Source organism: Bos indicus, chromosome 9 (genome assembly GCF_029378745.1).
Source record: "Bos indicus isolate NIAB-ARS_2022 breed Sahiwal x Tharparkar chromosome 9, NIAB-ARS_B.indTharparkar_mat_pri_1.0, whole genome shotgun sequence".
NCBI lineage: Eukaryota > Metazoa > Chordata > Mammalia > Artiodactyla > Bovidae > Bos > Bos indicus.
In genome coordinates this window covers 39,614,222-39,632,916 of record NC_091768.1, presented here as the reverse complement: position 1 = coordinate 39,632,916, position 18,695 = coordinate 39,614,222, and the positions used below count along the sequence as shown (strand labels likewise).

The following is an 18,695-nucleotide window of genomic DNA, read 5'->3' as shown; positions in this document are numbered from 1 at the left end:
TTTATATGGAGAGGCCAACCCTCAGAATAGCCAATACGATGTTAAAGAATATACTTACTGTAGAAACTAGTAATAGAGACAGTGGGAATTGCTGAAAGAATAGACAGATAGGTCAATGGAACAGAATAGAGAGGCCAGAAGTAGACATAGTCAACTGATCTTAGATCAAGGAACAAAGGCAATACAATGAAGCAAAGAGAATCTTTTCAATAAACGGTGCTGGGACAACTGGATATCCACATGCAAAAGAATGAAGTGGGGCCCCTCCCCAGTCTCATATTATATACAAAGACTTACTCAAAATGGACCAACAGGGACTTCCCTAGTCATCCAGTTGTTGAGACTCCCTGCTCCCAATGCAGGGGGCCCAGGTTTGATCCCAGATCAGGGGACTAGATCCCACATGCCATGGATCCCACATGCTGCAACTAAAGATCCCAAGTGCGTCAGCTAAGACCTGGTGCAGCCAAATATATAAAAATAAATTTTTTAATATATAATTGTTTTTTAAAAATGGATTAATGGCTTAAATGTAAGGGCTAAAGTTATAAAACTCTTTGGAGAAAATATAGGTATAAATCTTTTATTATGTTGGATTAGGAAATGGCCTTTTAGATAAAACATGAAAAGTAGAAGCAACAAAAGAAAAAGATGACACATTGGACTTCATCAAAATTGAACTTTTTCGATTCAAATGACACTAGAAAAAAAGACCTATATTCAATTGGAGAAAATATTTGCAAATTATCCATCAGATAAGGGACTTGTATTAGAATATATGAGAAACTACTGCAACTCAATAAAAAGACAAAGGATCTGAGCATTATTCTGGAAGAAGATATGGTTAATCAACCTATGAAAAGATAATCAAAATCACTTGTCATCAGGGTAATACAAATGAAAACCACAATGAGCTACCACTTTATACCCACTAGGTAGGATGGCTTGATGAAAAAAGATGAACAATAGCAAATTTTGGACATAAGTGGAGAAGTTGGAACCTGTGGTTAATAGAATAATGCTCTCCTCAAAACATGTCCACACTCTACACACAGGGATCTGTGAATATGTTACTGTACTTGGCCAAAGGGAATTTGCTATATGATTAGGTTAAGGATTTTGAGATGGGGGATATAATTGTGGATTATCCAATTGGGTCACATGTAATTGCAAGAGTTTTATAAGAGGGAGTCAAACAAGTAACAGAGAAAAATAAGTTATGCCAGTAGAAACAGAAGTTCAGGTAATGCCTTTTTAAGATACAGGAATACCAAGAAATGCAACAGCTTATATAACCTGAAGACGTAAAGATTCTCCCTCCAGTTTTTAGGGGAAATGGAGCCCCACTGACAATTTTAGACCTGTAAAATTAGGCTTCTGGTTTCCAGAGGTCTCAGTTCAGTCACTCAGCAGTGTCTGACTCTTTGCCACCCCATGGACTGCAGCATGCCAGGCTTCCCTGTCCATCACCATTCCCGGAACTTGCTCAAACTCAAAGTGCATCAAGTTGGTGATGCCATCCAACCACCCCATCTTCTGTTGTCCCCTTCTCTTCCCACCTTCAATCTTTCCCAGCATCAGGGTCTTTTCCAGTGATTCAGTTCTTTGCATCAGGTGGCCAAAGCACTGAGTGCATCAGCTTCAGCATCAGTCCTTCCAATGAATATTCAGGACTGATGTCCTTTAGGATTGACTGGTTTGATCTTGCTGTTCAAGGGACTCTCAAGAGTCTTCTCCAACACCACAGTTCAAAAGCATCATTTTTGGGTGCTCAGCTTTCTTTATAGTCCACTTCTCACATTCATACATGACTACTGGAAAAACCATAGCTTTTGACTAGATGGACCTTTGTTGGCAAAGTAATTTCTCTGCTTTTTAATATGCTGTCTAGGTTTGTCACAGTTTTTCTTCCAAGGAGCAACCATCTCTAGAAGTCTAACATAATACATTTGTGTTATGATAGTAAATTTGTGGTAATTTGTTACAGCAGCAATAGAAAAACCAATTCCAGGCCCTCTTACATGGTTAATAGAAATGTAAAACGGTGCAGGCAGAAAAGTTTAACAGTTCCTCCAAACGTCAAACAGGGTGGTCATGTGCAATTCTACTTCTAGAGAATTAAAAACAAAAGTCTACACAATAACTTGAACATGGTATAATCTTTATAAAAGTGGAAACAAATGTACATAAATTTTTGAGTGGATAAGCAAACATGGTATATCCACAGAATGGACCATTACTCAGTTCTAAATAAAGAAATTAATGTACGGAGAATGAAGTACTGATACATGTTACAACACATGTGAACCATAAACATGAGCACATGGGAACACAGTAAGTGAAATAAGCCAGACAAAAAAGGCCACATATTGTATGAATCCATTTATGTGGTGTTTTCTCCATAGGCAGATCTATGGAGACATAGATTAGAGGTTACCAGGCATTGGCAAGAGTGAAAAGTGGGGAGTGCTACTGGGTTATGAGAAGGGTGATAAAAATGTTTTGGAATTAGTGGTGGTGGATGTACATCTTTGCAGATACACTAAAAACCACAGAAATTGTACACTTTACAGGACTAACATGGTACCTGAAATATACAATTGAAACACTGGGGGAAAGTAAGGATCTTAGTGTTATTTCCTCCTCACGTTTTATGTGCCGGGCACCATGGCAGTTATAAACTCTACCTCACTGATCTCACTGTTTTGTCAAGGGTGCATATTGCACATTGATCATTTTAGTGACTATGTGAGTACCTACCATTCCATCAACCTTTCTAGCATCCTGGGGGATTCCCAGATGAATAACACCTGTTCCTTGGATATCTGGTTCCAGATACACACATGAAACAGGCTCAGGCCTGGGACCTTTTCCTGCAGTGCTGCAATGCTTGCACCTGGACAAAAGTCTCTTCTCCTCCAGTAATAAAATACAAAGAAACCATAAGAGACTAAAAAAACTATGTGCATGGGCAGTTGGAGCAACTTATGGACAAGATTAAACACACACACACACACCCAACCCAACTGCCACTTATCTTAGCGCTGGAAGCAAAACTATGCTAGTGCACTCAACACCACCTAAGAGGTGAGCCACCCCTTCAGACCACCCCTGTACACACCGTGTCCTCACGCCATATACGGAACCAGCTCACCTGCCCCGCCCCCTTCTCAGCAAGCAAGGGAACCTGTCACTTGGTTTTAGTCGCTCCTGCAGGCGCAGTAGCCCCCCAAAAACTTTGCTTTAATTTCTTCGCTGGCCTCTCCAATTTCTATTGATTGAGGGAAGGCCAAGAACCCTGACCAGTATCATACATAGGTGTGTACATCAAGCTCCTAGAAGCGACCGTTAACTTTCTGAAAAGAACCCAGGCAAAAACCTGTAACCAAGGGAACATAGCCCCTCCTCCACAGCCGATAGCATCTCCAGGAGTCCACTTCGGCCCCAGGAAGTGGCGTCACGCGCAACTTCCGTTTCCGGAAGCTCGGTTCGGCTTCCGCCAACACAAAGCCCTATCGCGTAAGCGGGCGGTACACGTGCGTTCACCGGGTCCCCTGAGGTAGAAATGGACGCTTTGGATAGAGTTGTGTAAGTGCGCTGGGTTCTTTCCCCGGGTAACGTTGGCGCAAAAGGGCTCCTGTAGCGGGACGGAGTGTCAGCGCTTCTGCCGCCCATGCTCCTTTCTCACACCCGTTGCCAGTCCGGGTGGATGGAGCAGCTGGTTTGGGTCTCTGTTCGTGCCGCCTGAGGAGAGACGGAGAGCGGGGAAGTCCGCGTGTGGGAGCCCCGAGGTGGAGGTGGCACCAAGGCTTTGGCAGCTTTTATCCTAGACAATTGGGAATGTCTTCGTTTCCGCAAATGTGTGAGAAAGGTATTAGTGAGGCGCTCTGAGCACAGCCCTCGAATCTGACAGATTTAGGTGACAGACCACTTAGAGCTTTGTGGTTGGGTCATTTAGCCTCCCTGAATTTCAGTTTGCTGTGTGAAGTAGCGTTTATAATAGTTATTCTTCATTGAACTGTGAGGATTATTTGCGAGAATGTAGGTAAAGGCTTTGTTGCAGCGCAGAGAGATGCTCTTTTCCTCTTTTTCCCCAACTTGTACATGTTTCTTGAGTTATCCTTGGGTAATCGCTGCTTTAAATTCGTCCAGAAAGTGTTTCTCGACTTCGTAAATAGTTATGTGATTTGCTGTGCGTTTTTTTTTTTTTTTTTTTTTTTTTTTTTTTTTTTGCGGTTTACCTGGGTTAACGTATAATCAAAAGGACAAATTATTCGCTTGGTCATTAATTCAGGGGTGTTTGCACATTTGGTATACACTCTGCAGGTCTGCGGAGAAGGCAATGGCACCCCACTCCAGTACTCTTGCCTGGAAAATCCCATGGATGGAGGAGCCTGGTGGGCTGCAGTCCATGGGGTCGCTAAGAGTCGGACACGACTGAGCGACTTCACTTTCACTTTTCACTCTCATGCATTGGAGAAGGAAATGGCAACCCACTCCAGTGTTCTTGCCTGGAGAATCCCAGGGACGGGGGAGCCTTAGTGGGCTGCCGTCTCTGGGGTCGCACAGAGTCGGACACGACTGAATCGACTTAGCAGCAGCAGCAGCAGCTGCAGGTCTGGGGGCTGCGAAGGTGAGTAAGACTAGTTTATTGTCTCATTGGGGGACAAACAGCTAATAAAACGTACAAGGTGTTTGCATTAGTTGCTGGTTCATACAGTGCAGTCGCTCAGTCGTGTCCTACTCTTTGCTGCTGCTGCTAAGTCGTGTCTGACTCTTCGCGTCCGACTCTTTACGACCCCCTTTACGAACCACAGCACGCCAGGCCTCCCTGTCTATCACCAATTCCCGGAGTTTACCCAAACTCATGTCCATTGAGTCGGTGGTCCCATCCAACCATCTCATCCTCTGTCATCCCTTTATCCTCCTGCCTTCAATCTTTCCCAACATCGGGGTCTTTTCAAATGAGTCAGTTCTTCCCATCAAGTGGCCAAAGTATTGGAGTTTCAGCTTCAACATCAGTCCTTCCAGTGAACACTAAGGACTGATCTCCTTTAGGATGGACTGGTTGGATCTCCTTGCAGTCCAAGGGACTCTCAAGAGTCTTCTCCAACACCACAGTTCAAAAACATCAGTTCTTTGGTGCTCAGCTTTTTTTATGGTCCAACTCTCACATCCATACATGACTACTGGAAAAACCATAGCCTTGACTAGATGGACCTTTGTTGGCAAAGTAATGTCTCTGCTTTTTAATATGCTGTCTAGGTTGGTCATAACTTTCCTTCCAGGGAGTAAGCGCCGTTTAATTTCATGGCTGCAATCACCATCTGCAGTGATTTTGGAGCCCCCAAAAATAAAGTCAGCCACTGTTTCCACTATTTCCCCATCTATTTTCCATGAAGTTGCTAGTTAATCAGAAGTAATAAACCACATGGAGTATGCAACATACAGCACTTAATTGGGTTATGGACGCACTGACTCTCTCTTGGTTTGACTTAAAAAATAATGTGTATCTTTATCAACCAGTAAATGGTTAGAAGCTTTATATGTGCTTGATATTTTATCTAGAGGAGAGTTTTTAAAAGTCTGTATGGTAAAGTATGTGTGTGTGTATTCCGTTTTTCTTTTCCTTCCCAAAGTGTACATGGAACCGGAAGGGAGGATCATAGTTATTTAAGAGAAGAGAAATTATTTCTGTAGGTGGCAAATGGAAAATCAAGATTCTCACTGTAGTGTAAGTGGAGGTGAACAACGTATTGTATAAAAGCCTTCTACTCGATGTGACAGAATACAATCAGAATAATGAATTTGTTTCCCATATATAGTATAAATGTGTGTGTGCGCGTGTATATTTGGCTGTGCCAGGTCTTTGTTGCTGCGAGGGCTGCTCTCTAGTTGTGGTGCTCCGGTATCGGTTTCTCTTGCTGCGGAGTCCAGGCTCTAGGGCACACGAACTTCAGTAGTTGCAGTTCCTGGGCTCAACAGTTGTGGTGCCAAGGCTTAGTGTCTCTGCAGGATGTGGGATCTGCCTGGATCAGGGATCGAACCTGGGTCTCCTGCATTGCAGGCAGATTCTTTACCTCTGAGCCACCAGGGAAACCCCTGTTTTCCTTTCATATTTTGCAGGATGATTGGTCTAGGTGAGTTTTTAAATGTAGCTCATTTTGAAGATTGGCCTACATGCCAAGCTGTGTGGCTTTGGACAGATTACATCAGCTGACTCATCTGTAAAAGATTAGGCCTTAATAGACTAACTATAATGAAGTGTCAGTTGTTATTATTCTCAGTTGGTGGCAATAGTATTTGACTTTATCAGCAATGATATTGGAGTGGGACATTGGATACTTCGTGGCAGGCATTGTGGTCTTATACCTGGAGGAAAGATAAGCAGTAATTAGCCTCCCTGTGCCCACAAGTTGCCTGGCATTTGGTGTGCTGTTCATTATGTTAGGGTGCAGAGTACTGGTTTGATTGCTTTAAGATTAAAGAAAAAATAATTGGGTAAAAATAGCAACAGTATTCACTTGAGTCCTTGTTTTTTTTTAATAAAAGATTTAGAAAACAGTAATAGAATGCTGGGAATATAAAAATGGAAGTCTTTTTAAAGACCAAATGTAATTAATGTATTTAATAGTAATAACTGAATATATTTTATTAATATTTCCCCAAAAATGAGATTTTGTGGAACCCTAACTAATAAATGTTATGTAATATCTTTTTGATATTTAAGAATTTGCATTTAAGTCTTGGTTTTGTAATATGAGGAAAATGTCTTAAGTTGTTACACATTGTGATTTTTCGCAACAGAAAACCCAAAACAAAAAGAGCCAAGAGATTCCTTGAGAAGAGAGAACCGAAACTCAGTGAAAATATTAAAAATGCTATGTTGATTAAAGGGGGAAATGCAAATTCAACAGTAACACAAGTGCTTAGAGATGTGGTACGTATATTTATGTATATACACACTTTTTAAATGGCGTTGAAATCATTTTAGAAAGTTTTTAGCATACTAATTGGGCTGCTGAGAAATATATAGAGAACTTTGCCTTGCCTTAAGAAATGCTAACCTTAGAAAAAAGCTAAAGTTGGAGGTTGTTTGCCTTGCCAAGGTACTGATTACTGGTTTTCCTTACAGCTCCCTTAGTAAATTTCACCTGATTTCAATGACTGGAATTTGATTTCCTCACATTTCAAGAACATATCTAATTTGTAAAATGAGCTAACTGCATATTATATCCATTTATTTTTTCCAACAATACCAACTACTGTGCTGGATATTGGGGTTAATATTTATATAAGACACAATCTCTCCCTTCAGTGAGCTTAGTGAGAGAGACAGACAAGTAAAAGTTACAGCATTGTGAATGCTGTGCTGTGCTGGAGGTATGCACGGAGTAGGATGGGAGTCAGTCAGATAGTCAGTTCAGTCGCTCAGTCGTGTCAGACTCTTTGCAATCCCATGGACTGCAGCACACCAGGCTTCCTTGTCCATCACCAACTCCTGGAGCTTACTCAAACTCATGTCCATCGAGTCAGTGACGCCATCCAACCCTCTCATCCTCTGTCATGGAGTAGGATGGGAGGCTGAGTTAAAATTCCATGAAGGCTGCCACACAGGGTGGGCTTCCTAGAGATGATGGTTAAGCTTCATTTTGAAGGAGTTGAAATGAGAAGAGGAAAAGGAAGAGGAAGGGAAGGGCTTCCAAGGCTGAGGCAAAAGCTCATGCACAAAGGGAGTGTGAAGGAGCATGATACATCTGGGGAATTGCAAATAATCGGGGGTGGTTAAAGGAGAGCAGGCTAAATGAAGCTAGAATTTAAGGAAGTGAAGGGAATCATTTAAATTGGATGGAATATTGAAAAGGCATAGACATTTTTAATTAGGAAAGTCCTGTCTAAGAATATTAAGCTTGTGTTGCAAGTTATATGTGATCAAAGGGGAGCCATGCAGAAGATATCAGAATAGGATTCAGGAGCTAGGATAACCTTGCATAATGACTGTTACAGTGCTTCACTTTTATCTCCGCTTTTCACAATATGTTTTGTTTTGAAAGCTATAAATTATGTTTTACAGTATGCACTGAAGAAACCTTATGGCATTCTGTATAAAAAGTAAGTGTGATTTCTTTTACTTATTTAATTATATTGTTTCATTATGAAAGTAACAACCAATCACTTTATGGGAGACTTAGAAAAATATTTTATTTAAAAAATATTACATTTCCTTATATACATAGCTATGAGTATTTCAAAACTTGTTTCTTTCCCATCTGTGTATTCATTTGTACTGAACATTCTTACAGAGTTGTAATCATAGCATGTATGTATTACTTTGAAATAGTAATAGACTTACAGAAAAGTTGCAAAAATAGTACAGTTCCCTTATCCTTCTCCCACATCTCTTAATGTTATAACTTCTGTAACCATAGCACAGTTATCACAAGTAAGAAATGAACATGGGGACAGTAATTTATACACACTTACCTTTTAATCACAGGCTTGATTTGGTTCATGCCAGTTTTTTCATTGATATCATTTTCCTCTTCTAGGATCCCACATTGTGTTTAGTTGTCATGTCTTCTTAGTCTCCTCCAATTTATGACAATTCCTCAACCTTTCCTCATCTTTGATGACCTTGACACTTTTGATGAGCACTTGTCAGTTATTTTGTAAAATATCCTTCAGTTTGGATTTGTCTTATATTATGAGTAGATTGAGATTGTGCATTTTTGGCAGTAATATCACAAAAGTGATGTGCCTTTTCAGTATATCTTACCAAGGAATACTTGATATCTTCTTACTGCTGGTGTTAAATTTGATTAAAGTGGTGTCTGCTAGATTTCCCCACTATAAAGTTTCTATTGATATTTTCCCCTTTGTAATTAACAGACGTTTAGAGGAGATACTTGCAAGTTTTCAAGTAATCCTAGTTCTCCTCAAACTTTTGCTTATTCATTTTAGCATCCATCAGTGAATCCTGTCTACAATAGTGATTACTGTGGTGGTATAGTGGTTTTCGGAGAAGGCAATGGCACCCCACTCCAGTACTCTTACCTGGAAAATCCCATGGATGGAGGAGCCTGGTAGGCTGCAGTCCATGGGGTCGCTAAGGGTCGGACACGACTGAGCGACTTCACTTTCACTTTTCACTTTCATGCATTGGAGAAGGAAATGGCAACCCACTCCAGTGTTCTTGCCTGGAGGATCCCAGGGACGGCAGAGGCTGGTGGGCTGCCGTCTATGGGGTCGCACAGAGTCGGACACGACTGAAGTGACTTAGCAGTAGCATAGTGGTTTTCTATTTCCCTTCATTCCCTCTACATTATTAATTGAGATTCTGTAAGGAAAATCAGTCCCTTCTTCTTCATTTGTTTAAATTACTTATTTATGTCGGTGTGGACTATGTATTTATTATGTTCTTTGGGGTTCAGTGCTGTCATGATTTATTTTGTTGATAAATTGTTCTCCCTTTGGCCATTGGAATCTCTCTCAGGTTGGCCTGTGTGCCCTTTGAAAGTGCCCCTGTGTTTGAGCACTTCCTTTTTGGCATCACAAGATGCTCTAGGCTCATCTTGCAGTTTTCATTGCCAGAGCCGTGGAATCAGTCCTGGTTCCATATATTAGAGAAAGATAACTAAGAAACAGAGATATGGGCATTAAGTATGCTCAGTTGCTACTGGAGTGTCATCAGTCCTTTAGCAGACAAGAGCTTGTACATAGGTACATTAACCTATGCATGTATGCACGTCTGTATTTGTTTATATTTTATATTTATTTATATATTTAAAAAGCCCTGAGTTGATACTGATATGTCCTAAAAATTCATGAGTTCGTACTACTAATTTCAATTCCACTCCAATACCAGAGACTTCATTTGAGCCTTTCTCCTTTTCTTCTTTGTAATTTCTGTCTTCTATTTACTTGTGAATTGCTTTTAGCTATTAATCATAAATGCTGCAGTAATTTTTCCTGATTTATTTGGCATCATTTTTCTAAATACTTTTTTTATTGATTATAAAAGTAATATATATTTATCTTAAATAATTGGGATAAGAGTAAATAATCACTCATAGATAAACACTGTGTATATTTTCTCCTCATGTAGTTTTGTGTCTATACATCTGTTTTTTCCTTTAAACAAAATTGAGATCATGTTGTATATATGATTTTATTTCTCTTTAAATTGGTAAAAATTATGAACTGTATTATATTTACGTGACTAAAAATTCAAAAATATACAGTGAAAATATAAATATACACACACTCGCCTTCGAACAACCAGCACCATTAGATTTTTGTGTACCTTAGCAGCATTTCTTCATGCATGTTTGAACAAACCTTTTGCATGGGAAGGTAGCTCTACACTTCTCTGTCCACTCTTGGTCCGTCTCCACTGCTGCCACCGCTGGTCCAGCCCACCGTTTTCCTTCTCTCCCGGATTACTTGATAGCTGCTTACTGACCTCTTCACCCTTGCTGTGCTACATTCCATCCTCACATAGTAGACAGAGCAGCCCTTTAAAAAGAACATTTGAATCCAGTCATATCACTCTCTTGTCTAAAATCCCCCTTTGCTTCCTGTTACTCTTTTAATAACTTACATTCCTTACCTGAACCAGCAAGGCCCTACATTTTCTGGACCATGTCTTCATCTTTGACCTCATATCCCACCATTAACTCTTTGTTCATTAAGCTCCAGGGATGTTTGTTGCTTTCTCTTTCTTGAATAGTCTAAACTTGTTTCCATCTCAGAAGCTTTTCTTTCTTGGTTCCCTCTTCCTAGAGTACTCTTAACCTCAAAACTCTTCCATGGCTAGCTCCTTATTTATTAGGTCTCAGCTCAAATAATCGTTTTCCATTCTTCATACTAACATGGTGCCCTGTTTTACTTTTGTCACAACAGTTAGAACTTTTTGAAATTGTTTACTTTTCCTCTAGAATGTACCATGAAAGCAGGGATCTTATTTGACATGGTATTATGGTATCCCTAGCTCCTAGAACAGTGCCTGGCACTAAATAAATATTTGAATGAATACATATCTTCCAGCTTCTTTTTTTGATCATTTGAATATATAATTATCTTTATTTAATATTATTACCTTATTATTACCTTATTTTATGGGTGAATTGCTTATTAAAATTACAGTCACTTTTTTTTAACATTAGGAAAAATATTACAAGGCCATTTGAGGATCAGACATCATTGGTAAGTATAAGAATCTCTGATTTAAGAGGGCATACAAGTGATTATTCAGCCTAATTCATTTAATTTAATAGTAGTCCTAACTTATGACTTTGAATTAGAAATCATCCTGCGTTACAAAATTTTGATGCAGTGTACAGGGGGAATAAGACTTTCATTTCCAAAAATATTACTATAGATCTTATGCTTCACTATGGATAGTACGTGTTCATTGCCTGCATGTATATTGATAGAATTTTAAAGAGTTAATTATACTTTAAGTGTATAATTAATGGATTGTCCAAAGGAAGTTTGTTATGGATGTTTTTATAATGCAAATTCGATTAAAAAAAATTTTACTTTTCTTTTTTCAAATATTTTTAAAACGGGGAACACTACCTGATTTATTGCTAAACATGAGAACATGATTATGTTCTCTTGACAGGAATACTATCGCTTGTCTTATTTGTTTGTTTGCTGCATGGCTTGTGGAATCTTAGTTTCCCTGACCAGGGGCTGAACCCACTGTGCCCTCTCTGGTTTGGAAGTTCAGAGTCTTAACCCCTGAACTGCCAAGGAAGTCCCATCATTTGTTCTTTTAGTTAGTGAATTTAATAGGAAAAGTTTTTGAATAGAATCTCAGTGATTACTTAAAAAACTGAAATTGAGCATCTTATCCTAACGTGGCATCTAACTGCAGTGAAAATTATAATATATTAAGAAAAATATTGCCAAAATAAATGTTTTTTAATTAAGTTTCTTTTATCACAGTCTTGAATTTTTCACAGTCATTTGTTGAAGAGATCGTGAAAGTAATATAGAGTCTAGCCCAGAATCCTATCTCTTCCATACATGACTTATCCAGGGCTGGTTTTATTTTGTAATACCATGGTGCTTTTAGTTGAGTGACCACTGTGTAGAAATATTATGTTGTAGAATCTGTAGCATTTTGTATTTTTTTTTCAATCTAATGTTGATAAGACATTTTTTCTTACACTTGAAATTATGGCTTTTACCCTCTTTGATCGTCTGCTTCCAGAAACAGGAGATATTTCATTGGCTGTAATAAATATCATACTGCTAGAGCTCCAAATGGTTGTGGAAACAGTGGTCATGTTAGAAATTTGGTTGATTTCCTCCTGACTGCACATCCCCCAGTAGCACACTTCTTATACTGCAGTCTTGGAAGTGTGCCCAGGTGCTGGGGAATATACTTCCTGTGGGCTGAATCCCTGTTTCTGTGAGGCTCACGAGCTAAGATGGTTTTTACATTTTTAAAGCTTTTTTTTTTAAAGTATATAAAAAGCCTAAAACATTGGGGTACACGTGTTTCTTTCAATTCTGGTATACCCCAGTATTCATCGCAGCACTGTTTATAATAGCCAGGACACAGAAGCAACCTAGATGTCCATCAGCCAGTGAATGGATAAGAAAGCTGTGGTACATATACACAATGGAGTATTACTCAGCCATTAAAAAGAATACATTTGAATCAGTTCTAATGAGGTGGGTGAAACTGGAGCCTATTATACAGAGTGAAGTAAGCCAGAAAGAAAAACACCAATACAGTATACTAATGCATATATATGGAATTTAGGAAGATGATAATGATAACCCTATATGAGAGACAGCAAAAGAGACACAGATGTATAGAACAGTCTTTCGGACTCTGTGGGAGAGGGAGAGGGTGGGATGATTTGGAAGAATGGCATTGAAACATGTATAATATCATTTAAAAAAAAAGTCTAAAACATTTATTATCTGGCCTTTTGGAGATAATTTGACTTCTCTTGCTCTAGAATTTTAATAAAAAGTTGAGTTTATGGAGAAGATGACAGATAAGTACTATATATAGGCTTCCCTGGTAGCTCAGACAGTAAAGAATCTGCCTGCAATGTGGGAGACCTGGAGGAGGGCACGGCAACCTGGAGAATCCCAATGAACAGAGGAGCCTGAGGGGCTACAGTCCATGGGATCTCAAAGAATCGGACACAACTGACTGACTTAGCACACACACCACATATATACATATATGTGAAAGATAGTCTATGGAAACCTTTGGGATGTTAACATGAGAATGTAAAAACAAAAATCTTTTTTTTTTTGAACAAGCGTATTTTGAACACCTGTTTGGTGCCAGACCCAGTGTAAATTGCTTTCACATATAACATCGCATGTGGTTCTTGCAGATTTTTGCAGGAGGTGTTACTGCCTTTGATTTACATGATAAAACTGATTCTCAGAAAGGTTGACCAATCCCGTAGTAAATGGCAAAGCCAGAATTCTTAGACTTTCTGACTCTGTCCTCTACACAGGGAGTAGAAAGACAAGTAGGTAGTTGTTTTTCCCATTTACTTCTTTCAACCCTGGAATGAATGATAACCAAACTAGGGGCCCATACCTCAGGTCTTGGACTCAATAAAGAAGTTGAGGATTATTGTTGGTTCACATGTTCTTTAATTATTTGCCATTAATTTAGGAAGCTTGGACTTCCGTGATGATCTGGTGGCTAAGAATCTACCTTCAGATGCAGGGGATGTGGGTTCCATTCCTGGTCAGAGAACTAAGGTCCCATGTGCTGTGGGGCAACTAAGTCCAAGTGCCGCAACAAGGACCTGATGAAGCCAAAAATAAATGAATAAATAAATTTAGGAAATGTTTCCAACTGTGCTGGAACTAAACTGGAACACATTCAATCTAATTTTTGCGCTGAGATTGGGAATCTCTGTAAACTGAATCAAAGTATCAATATGTGGGATGTAAAGTATAGGTAATAATGTAGAAGAAACTGTCTAGGATACCCCATAACTATATTTCCACCTCTCTCGAATCTGTAATGGAAGTCAATACTTTTGAGAGCCAAATGGCAGAAAATCTCTCACTGGTAGGAACATCACAGATCTGTCAGTTAGTCCTTGCTTGGTACACAAAGTGGAACTAGTCACAGCTGGGATGGTGTGGAGAAACTAGGGCAAGATTCCTGCATGGATGAAGTTTGCAGTGAAAAGTAGTTAAATGTCTTGTAAACACATGAGTACATTCATAAATATCCAAAAACACCATATTGATTAATTCACATAAGTCTGTAGTATATTCATGTGTGTCCTGTAATGGAATACTTCATGTGCTATTCCAAAATAACCACATAACTGAAAATAAATGGCCTTTTAAAATTTATTAACCTAGTAGTTTTCATTTCGGAGAAGGCAGTGGCACCCCACTCCAGTACTCTTGCCTGGAAAATCCCATGGATGGAGGAGCCTGGTTGGCTGCAGTCCATGGGGTCGCTAAGAGTCGGACATGACTTCACTTTCACTTTTCACTTTCATGCACTGGAGAAGGAAAAGGCAACCCACTCCAGTACTCTTGCCTGGAAAACACCATGGATGGAGGAGACTGGTAGACTGCAGTCCATGGGGTCACGAAGAGTCAGACACGACTGAAGCGACTCAGCAGCAGCAGCAGTTTTCATTTTGGTCTTAAACTTAACATCTTTTCCCTAAGTACCTCAAATAAAAAAAAAAAATTAAGTAAAAAGCTGCAAATAAAGACCTTTTCTTTTGTTTATTCCTATCTAGTTTATTATGTCTTCTTTAATTTCCACTGAAAAGACTCACGGACATTTTGTTTTTAGTTTAGAGGTACAATTCTTTTTTTCTTTTTAATTGAAGTATAGTTGATTTACAATGTTGAGTTAATTTCTGGTATACCTCAAAGTGATTCACTTATACATATATATGTTCTTCATATTCTTTTCCATTATGGTTTGTTACAGGATATCAAATATAGTTCCCTGTGCCATATAGTAGGACTTTGTTGTTTATGTATGGTAGTTTGAATCTGCTAATCCAAACTCCTAAATTATCCTTTCCCCACCCTCTTTCCCATTTGGTTAATGGTAAGTTTGTTTTCTGTGTGTGTGAGTCTGTTTTGTAAATAAGTTCATTTGTGTCATATTTTAGGCTATACATACAAGTTATATGCTGTTGTCTCTGTCTTCAGTTATTATGATCACCTCTAGGTTAATCAGTATTGCTGCAAATGACATTTCATTCTTTATTGCTGAGTAGTATTGCACTGTGTGTGTGTGTGTGTGTGTGTGTGTGTGTGTGTGTGTGTGCACGCCACATCTTTATCCATTCATCTGTCAATGGACATTTAGGTTGCTCCCATGTCTTGGTTGTTGTAAATAGTGCTGCTATGAATTTTGGGGTGCATGTATCTTTTCATATTAGAGTTTTCTCCAGATATGTGCCCAGCAGTGGGATTGCTGGATTATATGGTAGCTCAGTTTTTAGTTATTGCTGGTGGTTTTCTTTAAATTAATTGATTGTTGACTGTGCTAGGTCTTTGTTGCTGCGCAAGCTTTTCTCTAATTGTGGTGAGCAGGGGCTACTCTGGTTGCAGTGCTTGGGCTTCTGTTTGCAGTGGCTTCTCTTGTGGAGCACAGACTTCAGGCATGTGGGCTCAGTAGTTGCAGTTCCCAGGCTCTAGAGCACAGGCTCAATAGTTGTGGTATACGGGCTTAGTTGCTCCGTGGTATGTGGGATCTTCCTAGACCAGGGATTGAACTCTGTCTCCTACATTGGCAGGTGGATTCCTTACCACTGAGCCACCACCAAGGAAGCCTTTGGTTTTAGTTTTTGAAGGAGTCTTCATGCTATTTTGCATAGTAGCTGCACCCAACTTACATTCCTAATGGTGTACACTCTCTCCAGCATTTGTTACTCATAGACTTTTTATTTTTGCAGGTCACATCATGTGCCATGTGGAATCTTAGTGCCCCAGCCAGGGATGGAACCCATGCCTGGAACCCATGCAATGGAACCCATTGCAGTGGAGGCACAGTCTAAACCACCAGACTACCAGGCAGGTCCCCTGGACTTTTTTATAAAAGTCGTTTTGCCCGGTGGCTCAGTTGGTAAAGAATCCGCCTATAATGCAGGAGACTAAAGTTCAATCCCTGGGTTGGGAAGATCCCCTGGAGAAGGAAATGGCAACCCACTCCAGGATTCATGCCTGGAGAATTCCATGGATAGAGGAGCCTGGTGGGCTACAGTCCATGGGGTTGCAAGAGTCTGACATGACTTGCGACTAAACCACCACCAACACCGCCACCATTCTGACTTACGTGAGGTGGTACCTTACTGTAGTTTTGATTTGCATTTCTTTAATAATTAGCTGTGTTGAGCATCTTTTCATGTGCTTATTGGCCATCTGTATGTCTTCTTTGGAGAAATGAATATTGAGGTCTTCTGTCCATTGTTTGGGTTTTTTGTTGTTGTTGTTATTGAGTAGTATGAACTGTTTGTATATTTTGGAAATTAAGCCCTTATTGGCCTCATTGTTTGCAGATATTTTCTCCCATTCTATAGGTTGTCTTTTTTCATTTTGTTTATGGTTTCCTTTGTTGTGCAGAAGCTTGTAAGTTTGATTAGGTCTTATTTATTTTTGCTTTTATTTGAGTCTTTAAGCCATTTTGAGTTTATTTTTATGTTTGATGTGAGGTGTGTTCTAACTTCATTGATTTACATCAGCTGTCTGGCTTTCCCAGCACCACTTGCTAAAGAGACTGTCTTGTCTCCCTTGTATATTTTTGCCTCCTTTGTTGAAGATTATTGACTGTGGGTGTGTGGCTTTATTTCTGGGCTCTGTCTTCTGTTCCATTGATGCATAGTCTGCTTTTGTGCCAATACCATGCTGTTTTGATTACTGTAGCTTTGTAGTATTGTCTGGAATGTGGGAGGGTTATGCCTCCTGCTTTATTTATTCTTTTTCTTCAGGATTGCTTTGGCAGTTTTAGATCTTTAGTTCCATGCAGGGACCTAAATTTTATAAATAGGTCCCATATAAATTTTAGGATTATTTGTTTTGGTTCTGTGAAAAATATCGTGGATAATTTGATAGGGATCACATTAAATCTGTAGATTGCTTTGGATAGTATGGCCATTTTAACAATATTAATTCCTCAATCCAGAGTGTGGGATATCTTTTCATTTCTTTAAATCGTCTTCAGTTTCCCTTGTCACTGTCTTAATGGTTTTCAGCATTTAAGTCTTTCACTTGCTTGGGCAGGTTTGTTCCTAAGTTGGTTTTTTTTTTTTTTGGATGCGATAAAAAAGGGATTATTTTTTTTTTTCTTTTACTTTCCCTTTCTGGTATTTCCTTGTTAGTAAAAAGAAATGCAGCATGTTTCTGTATGTTAATCTTGTATCCTGCTACTTTGCTGAATTCATCGATCAATTCTAATAGTTTTTATGTGGACTCTAGGATTCTCTGTATTTAGTATCATGTCTTCTGCATATAATGACAGTTTTACCCCTTCCCTTCCAGTTTGAGTACCTTTTATTTCAGAGAAGTGCAATTCTTAAAGTTCTTATATTTATGCATTGATTTAATGGAATTTCTTTGGTTTTACAGGAATTTTTTTCAAAGAAGTCAGATTGTTCTTTATTCATGTTTGGCTCCCATAATAAGAAGCGGCCAAATAATCTAGTAATAGGTAAATGTCATTTACTTTTTAAAACTTCTATAGAGTCAGTTCTGTGGCTCAGATTGATGGTATTCAGGAGTAACCAGTAAACACTAAGCTAGTTTTTTATTTATCTACCAGTCTGCAGGTAAAGGATGGGCATGTTAATATCACATTCAATCAAGTTGTAGAGGTTTTTTGCTATAAAACATATATCCTAAAATCAATATTAGAGTTAGAAAAAAAAAGTATCATACTTATTCACATAAAGTGACCCTTTCCTAATAAATACCTGTGTAATAAACATATTTGAAAATAAACCCTTGCTCTGCATTGAGACTTGGATTGGCACAGTCAGTGACTCAATGGCAAGCTCATTACCCTCCATGGACTTTTATTTGCTCTTCTGTAAAATAAGGAAGTTTGGCTAAGTGATCTTTTAAGATCCTTTACAGGACCAAGGTTGTAACAGTTCATTCTAGGTGGAGTTGAAAATTTAAGAAAGAAGGAACATGTCTGGGAGATTAAAGGACAAAAAAAAGAGGCAGATAAGTAGGTGAATATAAGGCAGCTCTTTTGGAAAAATAAATTAAAAGAGAATGTGTTTTTTTCCTAGGTCGTATGTATGACTACCATGTGCTGGATATGATTGAATTAGGTATTGAGAAATTTGTCTCCCTTAAAGATATTAAGGTAAGATAATTTTTTTTTTTTAAATAAGCATTTTATGTTGCTCTTGGGAAATAGTGACATCTTGTGGTGAAGAGTAAGAATACAGTTTTGTAGCTTAAATGAGAAAGAACTTGGTTTTTATGCTGCTGCTGCTGCTAAGTCGCTTCAGTCGTGTCCGACTCTGTGCGGCCCCATAGCTGGCAGCCCACCAGGCTCCCCCATCCCTGGGATCCTCCAGGCAAGAACACTGGAGTGGGTTGCCATTTCTTTCTCCAATGCATGAAAGTGAAAAGGGAAAGGGAAGTCGCTCAGTGGTGTCAGACTCTTCTCGACCCCATGGACTGCAGCCTACCAGGCTCCTCCGCCCATG

The 18,695-nt window shown here is 39.2% G+C and overlaps 1 protein-coding gene across 3 annotated transcripts in view; it reads left to right on the top strand.

The window, feature by feature from the left end:
- Positions 1-3,459: 3,459 nt before the first annotated feature.
- Positions 3,460-18,695, top strand: part of RPF2 (ribosome production factor 2 homolog) — a 37,539-nt gene continuing 22,303 nt past the window's right edge. The window contains exons 1-6 of one of the 3 annotated variants that reach the window (XM_019967208.2): positions 3,460-3,588; positions 6,808-6,940; positions 8,075-8,112; positions 11,166-11,205; positions 17,602-17,683; positions 18,270-18,346. In XM_019967208.2, the coding sequence (XP_019822767.1) occupies positions 3,566-3,588; positions 6,808-6,940; positions 8,075-8,112; positions 11,166-11,205; positions 17,602-17,683; positions 18,270-18,346 (393 nt within the window). In that variant the 5' untranslated portion in view covers positions 3,460-3,565. Of the gene's footprint in view, positions 3,589-6,807; positions 6,941-8,074; positions 8,113-11,165; positions 11,206-17,601; positions 17,684-18,269; positions 18,347-18,695 lie in introns of those variants that run through there. The other 2 variants (XM_019967209.2, XM_019967210.2) reach the window with 2 other exon arrangements.